General features: G+C 38.1%; 1 protein-coding gene across 1 annotated transcript; it reads right to left on the reverse strand.

The window, feature by feature from the left end:
• On the reverse strand, positions 884–3,215 carry LOC109234648 (F-box/kelch-repeat protein At3g23880-like). Its single transcript, XM_019400717.1, has 2 exons — positions 3,142–3,215; positions 884–1,553 (listed from the first exon to the last, which is right to left on the reverse strand). Exons 1-2 carry the CDS (start codon positions 3,213–3,215, stop codon positions 884–886), a joined length of 744 nt encoding a protein of 247 aa, XP_019256262.1.

The raw sequence follows: 8,588 nt of genomic DNA on the forward strand, positions 1-8,588 counted from the left end.
GTGCAGGAGAAGCATTGTAGAGAATCTATTTCAGTATATGGATTTTATAGAAGTTTCGAGAATGTAACTGTAACGACTGTGATGTAACTTTGTATGCTTTTAGAACCTCTTAGGTACTTATTTAATGAAATTTACTTCATCTAATATGAATAAATAAAAAAGGCGATTTCGTCTTTGGTTGACCAACTAAGTAAAATATTTAAAAAAACAGCCCCAAAGAAAATATGCTGTTAGCTATTAGAAGCACCAAAAACACCAAACTAGTGTCAAAAAATGAAGCAATTAGCTATTAGCAGCAAGGAAAAATACCCAAAACTAGACACTATGTCAGACCTTCACAGTTGTTCCATAATCCCTACATCTCCTCCCTTTCCCCTAAAACTTTTTCACCTAAAGAACATTATTGAAGGAGGGCTCTAGATCTAGCAATTACCCTAGCAAGGGCTACACATAGGTGTTATTGGCACATTCCTGCCATGATTTCCATGTTCCTGGTGCTCTTTATTCTTACTCTGACTAGAGACACAACACCCCCCTAAAGTACTGGTCAAGAAGAGAAACAACGTAGAGTCCCATTTAGCATGAAGATGAAGAGACCAAGCACTTCAACCATATAACCGTCCTTGCAAAGAAACTGTTGTATTATGAAACAAAAAGGAAAAAGACTAACAAGATCTCCAAGCACATATGGTTCATAGATGTTCGTAATATGCAGTGTCTTGTTGTATGTTTGATAAAAGAAACAGAATTTAACAGCACTTGAGAACCATGCATAGGGAACTCTTACTAGTTAACAATTACAAGAATGTCTTCATCTGATCTTTTCAACCTAGGTTGTTGTTTCATCCCTTGTACCTTCTGCCAAAAAGGGCCAAACTAGCTTTCAATGTAGATCTTTGCCAAAAAAAGCATAATAGTTGGTAACCCCTGGATATCTGATTGAGTCATCCATTGGATTGTAAATCATGAAAATTGATCCAATCTCAAACAAAATTCCGCCTTCATTTGAAATATAAAAGGGTGGATGAAAGAGATAATCCTCAGAATCAAAATGACACTTGATGGTAAACATCTTTGTCCGAGATTCTTTAACCTTGTAGTCCTTCATAACCCATACATTTGTATGAGTCTTCCGAATATTACAAAACACAGAAAGATCACTTCCCAAGACTCCTAGGCACGGACTAAAATCAAAATCTCTTTTTCCATAGCAAGGTTTCTCCACCTTCACCCATTTTCCATCAGCTACATTAATAGAAATTATGTCCCAACCCTTATAAGAAGGATTGCGAGAGGTAGTATTAGCCCAATGAAGCTTCCCATTCACAAATATACCCGACTTAATGAAGAGCATCCCGGTCTGAAAATCATCTATACTTCTCCAAGAATCACTATCTAGACTATATAATTTGATCTCAACATTATGCAAACCTTTATAACTCAAATTGCGGTAAATACCCACTACCTTATAATCATCATGAAGCACATCATATCCAAAACCAAACATGAAATAGTAACCAGCAACACCACAATCAGGCAGTTTCTTAAACTTCCTAATTGAAGGATTCCAAATAAACAATCATTTTCCTCGATGGCAAGAAAAATCAACCCATTAACAGAACCCACAATCTCAACAGATTTTTGGGGTTTTCTCATAGGATAATCCAAGTAAGAAGCCCTAGTAACAGATCGATAAAGTAAAGAACTAAGGGAACAGTCATTAAGACTGTACTCAGGTAGATCTAACCCAATTATAAGCCTATAGTAGATGTAGTACTCGTTTTTAGCGGATAAACTGAGATGAGTGTTGACAAATTAGGGGCTATAGATTAGAGCTATTGAGATTATCGAGTATTACCAAGTGTAGTAGTATTATTTATGTTGTATTGATTTCAGTTAGTTACTAGACTTAAGAGGTTAGTAGTTGAGTTAGTTACAGGGGTAGTTTAGTAATTAATAGTTACATTACTTACTCTCTTTTCTCACGTGTATAAGTATTACTTCATGTGAATAGGAAAGTACACTATTTTTCCCAATTTCATTCTCTTTCCAGAAGCTTCTTCTCGTCTCACGATGAGAGCTCAAGCTCAACCTTCAATGGAGGCTGATTCATTCTTTTAGTTACAACCTCGACATGGTATCAAAGCTCAGCTCGAATTTTTAATCGGCTTTCTCTTCATTTTGGTCAAATCTCATCATTCAATCTCAGTTTTTAGTTTTGCAAAAATCAAAATCTACATTTCATAGTTCGTCGCTAGGGTTTTGAAAATCTTTGATTTTTCCTCAAATTCAGAGATTAATTCTTCTAGTCGTCTAGGACTCGTTCTCAATTGATGGCTGAAGATAAGGAAACTCAGAATACGACCAACCCGTTGTACATGCACCCATCGGAGAGTGCCGGAACGACACTGGTACCCGTTGCCTTCAATGGAACAGGGTACAGATCTTAGAGAAGATGAGTTCTTAGAGCATTTTCGTGAAGAACAGGGTTGGATTCATTACTGGGAAATGTAATAAACTTAGTGATGAGGATACAACCTATGATCAGTGGGCGTGATGCGACGACATGGTCACATCGTGGATCCTAAACTCACTTTCAAAGGACCTAGCTGACAGTCTACAATATGTCAGTTATGCCAAGGAATTATGGCAAGAACTGGAAGATAGATATGATCAAACTAATGGAGCTAAGTTGTATCAATTACAGAAGGAAATTAACGACCTTAGCCAAAGGGCTTTAGACATCACAAGGTATTACACAAAAATAAAAAGACTTTAGGAGGAATTGAATACCCTGAATGCACATGCGCAGTGCAATTGTCAATGTACTTGTGGTGCAAAGGCTAATATGCACAAGGCTGAGTAGGATCAAAGAATGATTCAGTTCCTAATGGGCTTAAACGAAGTCTACAAAATAGTGCATAATTGTGATGAATCCACTGCCCAATATAGCACAGGCCTTCTCCATTCTCATTCAGGAATAGAAGCTGAGAAAATTCAGGCCAAGCAACAGATTGGTTATGGAGTCCACTTCATTGAATGTAAATGGACCTAGGAATAACAAGTTTAGGACAAATTACAATCAAAGAGGAAATGGTACTGCTCACAACTCATATAATTCAAACAAGCCAAGTTATCCACCTGCCAAGTCTCGATTGTTCTGTGACTACTGCAAAAAGCCAGGGAACACCAGGGATAATTACTACAAGATACATGGCTTTCCACGGGATTCTAAGTTTCATAAAAGGAAGGAATGCACCATTTGTTGCAAATGTTCATGCAGAATGTGAAGAGGTTGAAGGTGGAAATCATGATCAGGGATTTCAACACTTGGCAAAAGAGCAATACAATCAGCTGCTCAACCTATTGGAGAAATTTCCAGGAAGAAACACAGGGGAAAGCTCAAACAACATAGCATGTGGAGCTACAAACTTTGCAGGTATTCTAGCTTGTTCTACTTATAAACAGATTGCTGAGACCACTGTGTGTAAATGATTTAAATCAATTGCTGACCTGTGGATATTAGATAGTGGGGCTTCAAATCACATGACAAATAAAAAATCTTTTCTGAATAACATTAGAACCTTATCTTATCCTTTTCTAGTTACATTACCTAATGGATATAGGGTGAAAGTGACAGAAATTGGGGATGCATTTCTTGGTCCTATGTTAACTTTAGTCAGAGTGTTGTATGTACCTAGTTTCAAGTACAACCTCATCTCTATTCACTCTTTAATAGACCACCTCAATTGCATAGTTAATTTTAACAAATATCTCTGCATGATGCATGCCCCTTCAATAAAGAGGCCTCTGGAGATTGGTAAAGCAAAGCATGGTTTGTACTTCCCATGATCAAAGTGTCACGGTTGTCCAAAGTCTAGTATATCTTCTATTCCTGCTACTTTTTGTTATCATTCCTACTTTCCTGCATTAGTTGATGTTTTAAATAAAGGAGAGAGTCACGGTCTGCCTTTACATTCATTTTCAACTGTAAAATAAATCACTCAACAATGTAAATAGACTTCATTCAAGTAATAAAACTGAATCCTCATTTGGTATGAATTCCTTTGTGTTATCTATTGCATCTCATAGGGACAATGTTGAACATCTGTGGCACAACAGACTAGTACATGTACCCTTTGTGAAAACGAGAAGGATCTCTACCATACCTAGTAATTTTTCTCCCGAACAACCTTTCTTTTGTACTGTCTGCCTCATGGCAAGGCAGACAAGACTACCATTTCCCCAGAAAACATCACCCACTACCAAAACCTTTGAACTTTTACACATAGACTTATGGGGCCCCTATCACATAGTCACACATGATAACTACAAATATTTCCTTGCCATGGTTGATAAATTTAGCATATCAACCTGTACACATCTTCTAAGCATTAAAAGCAACACCCTTTAAGCCATTAAAGCCCTCATCTTATGATTGAAAACCAGTTTAATTCTTCAGTCAAAGTTGTTAGATCTGATAATGGACTGGAATTTGCAAATAGTGAGGCCATGCTATTTTTTCAAGACAAAGCCATAATTTACCAGAAAACCTGCTCATACACATCGCAACAGAATGGTGTAGTGGAAAGAAAACACAAATATTTACTAGAAACTGCAAGGGCCTTGCTTTATCAATCCAACCAATGAGATATTGGGGGAGTGTATCCTAACTGGCACCTATCTGATAAATAGATTTTCCTCCACATTCCTCAATAACAAATGCCTTTTTGAGCTTCTTTACAACAGAAAACCAACCTACTCACACCTTAAAAGCTTTGGTTGCTTATGTTACACCACCACACTCAAGACTCACGAAGACAAATTCAAACCAATGGCTACTACCCATGTGTTTTTAGGGTATCCCTTTGGGGTGAAGGGATATAAGGTCTTGGACCTAGCCACAAAAATAGTGCATGTATCTAGAGATGTTTTGTTCCATGAAGATGTGTTTCCTTTTGCCATTTCACCTGAACATTCTTCTTTCCCTTCTGTCTTGCATATGGTAAATTCTAATTCTTCTTGTCCAAACACCATAGTGAATACTTCTGATAATCATTGTACTCTTAGTAGAAATGCATCAACTTCTGCCACTAGTAGTCCTATATCTGAAGATAGAAATGTATCAACTTGTGCCACTAGCAGTCCTATATCTGAAGATACACAATCACCATTTACAAATACATCACCAAATTCTTTAAGCCTAGATAACCATAACTTACAAATCAGCCCAAAATCAGATAACAGAACCCACACTGACAGTCCTATAGCTGAAAATCATTTAGAAACATGTATCATCTTTTGAACAGATACATCATATGGAACCTGATAACAACCAAGCTAATCCTATACAACATAGGAGATCATGCATAATACTCATCACCCCTTCTCACCTTAAAGACTATGTGTGTACACTGCCTAATCTGCAACCATATAACCATTTAAGCAATAGTATAAATCCTGAACACCAACCAGTTCCCTCTTCACCTACATCACTCACTGCTCTTTTTACCAACAGTCATTTTGTATCCTTTAATGCTTTAAGTCATGATAGTTAGCAGCTAGTGAAGAACATTTCACATGAGTGTGAACCAACTCTTATGAGGAAGCATCTATGAATCCTGCCTGGCAAGTAGCAATGACACAAGAGTTTGAAGCTTTATATGCTAATCATACTTAGGATTTAGTTTATTTGCCTGCAGGAAAAAAAGCTATAGGGTGCAAGTGGGTGTACTAAATCAAGCACAAAGCAGATGGTAGTGTGGAAAAATACAAGGTAAGGCTTGTGGTAGAAGGATACACATAGGAGGCTGGAGTTTATTACACAGAAACCTTTTCTCCAATAGTGAAGATGACCACTACTAGGACCTTAATTAGCATTGCAGTAAAGAGAGGATGGGATCTTTATCAGCTGGATATGAATAATGTTTTCCTTCACGGAGATCTACATGAAGAAGTGTATGCAAATCCCACAAGGTATGATGGTGGAGAATACATCACTTGTGTGCAGACTAAGAAAGTCCTTACATGGCCTCAAACAAGCCAGTAGACAGTGGTATGATAAGCTGGCAGAGTGTTACATTCTAGAGGTCATCAAATTACTACTCTTTATTCTACAAGAAACAAGGTAGTTCATCATTTTTTGTGGAATTATATGTTAATGATATGATCCTTACTAGGACCGACCTTGAAGAAATCACAGCACTAAAGACATTTTTGCACAATCATTTTAGAATAAAAGACTTAGGCAATCTACACTATTTCTTGGGACTAAAGATGCTTTACAAGGATGATGTAGTATTGATTTATCAGAGGAAATTCTGTTAAAAGAGTATGACTGCCTGGGATATTCTTATATATCATCTCCACTTGATTCATCAACCAAAATCAAAGCTGAAGAGGCACCTTATTATCTGATCCAACATATTATAGGAAGCTAATGGGGAAGCTCAATTTTCTCACAAGCACAAGACTAGACATTGCCTACAGTGTGCAGCACATGGGTCAGTTCATGCAAACACCAAGAGAACCTCATCTCAAGACTGCCATACATGTACTTAGATACCTGAAGGCTGATTCTACCTTAGGCATCTTTTTGTCTAATGATTCTTCTTATGAAGTCACAACTTATTGTGACTCAGATTGGGCTGCATGCCCTGATTCCAGGAGGTCTGTGAGAGGGTATCTTGTGCTCCTTAGAGGCAACCCAATCAGTTGGAAATCAAAGAAGCAGACCACTATCTCATTGTCTTCTGCAGAAGCAGAGTACAGATCATTGAGGAAGGTGGTCGGTGAGTTGGTATGGGTCAAAAGATTGCTAGAAGAGTTGATAGTCTCTTGTGATGCCCCTATCCCAGTTTTCTGTGACAATCAAGTAGCCGTGCACATTGCTACAAACCTTGTATTCTACGAGATGACAAAGCATATAGAGGTAGATTGTCACTTTGTGAGAGACAAGTTGCATGATGGTTTGATTACACTTCATCACAATTCTACTCATAACCAGCTGGCAGACATCTTAACAAAAGCACTTATAGGGATCAAGCATTATGACCTTCTTGGTAAGTTGGCAGTGAGTTCATCACCTCCAACTCGAGGTGGGGTATTAAGATTATTGAGTATTATCAAGTGTAGTTAGTATTATTTATGTTGTATTGATTTTAGTTAGTTATTAGACTTCCGAGGTTAGTAGTTGACTTAGTTATAGGGGTAGTTTAGTAATTAGTAGTTACATTACTTACTCTCTTTTCTCACGTGTATAAGTGCTACTTCAATTGAATAGGAAAGTACACTATTTTACCCAATTTTATTCTCTATCCACAAGATTCTTCTCCTCTCGTGATGAGAGCTCAAGCTCAACCTTCAATGGAGGTTGATTCATTCTTTTAGTTACAATCTCGACAAAAGCAAACCAAGATTTTGAAACACACCTGAATTTCAAAAGGGATTTCACTAGCAGCCTTAATAGGATTTTGTTGATGAGTTCTGCAGGTAGAATAGGGATTTTAAAGCTTGAATCTAAAGTGAAAGAACAATGACCATTGTTAGTCAATTTGCTCCATTTTGGCTATAGACGGAAGCCAGCAACTCCCTCAGATTCCATTGTTACCAGCTTTTGATATTTTTGACTTTTCTGGACGTCAGATTGCTCTTAAAGTATATAATGCTCTTGCTATTTATCAATTTGCATGCATTTTAAAGTTCATCGAGTTAACCTTTCAAATATAATAGATGTATCGCATTTTTCTCGAAACTAACTTTTTATCTTCTATAACTTCCAATTGCAAATCTTCTACATTTACCCAAGCTTGACTCTTCAAATTTCCATATAAAATTTTTGACTTATAAAGCAGAGGTGTACAAAGAGGTGGAGTTGATATGACTCCTTAAAAGAAAAAAGGAGGTAGAGTGTCATACCCCGCATTTTGGGGGTCATGCCATCCATGAGTACTGCGTGCTATAAGGCGGCAGGACGAGTGTCAGTTGCGTAGGCGACGTGTACTGACGATGCATTGTGAAGGAGCATCAGACAGAGGGGCTTTGCATGAGGCAACAACCATATAGATATGTTGTGTTGCATGTCCTAAGAGTTCCAAGAGAGTTTAGCGAGGACTTGGGATGAGACCAAGGGTCTAGCCTGCGGGTGACGGCCACGTACGTGCCTGAATGTCACAACCGTACGTTTCTGAGCTACAAAGGAACTCTAGGGATTTCGGTAGTAGGCCTTGTTCCTAGTATGCTCTTATATATGCTTACAAGTTTGGCATCATTTGGAGTTCATTTGCCTATGGGATTGACTTCGCCAAGGGCAGTGGCATTATCATAATTTGCCGAAGTGTCCGAAGGCCATAACTATTTCCACGAGTGTGGGAATGGGGTGAAACTTCATGGAAGTGTGAAGGAAGTCAAGAGAAGCTTAGGAATAGACGGCGCCTTATTCGGAGTTCGGATGAGTGAGAAAGGGTCACTATGATTCTCTGGCCAAAACATGTCTACTAGGGATCATGGGCTTTTTTATTTTAAGCATATATAAAAGGGGCAGAGGTGTTGAAGCTCAGCCAGCCTCCCCCGTGCGTGCTGCCACCAAG

This window comes from Nicotiana attenuata, chromosome 11, assembly GCF_001879085.1.
Source record: "Nicotiana attenuata strain UT chromosome 11, NIATTr2, whole genome shotgun sequence".
Lineage (NCBI taxonomy): Eukaryota > Viridiplantae > Streptophyta > Magnoliopsida > Solanales > Solanaceae > Nicotiana > Nicotiana attenuata.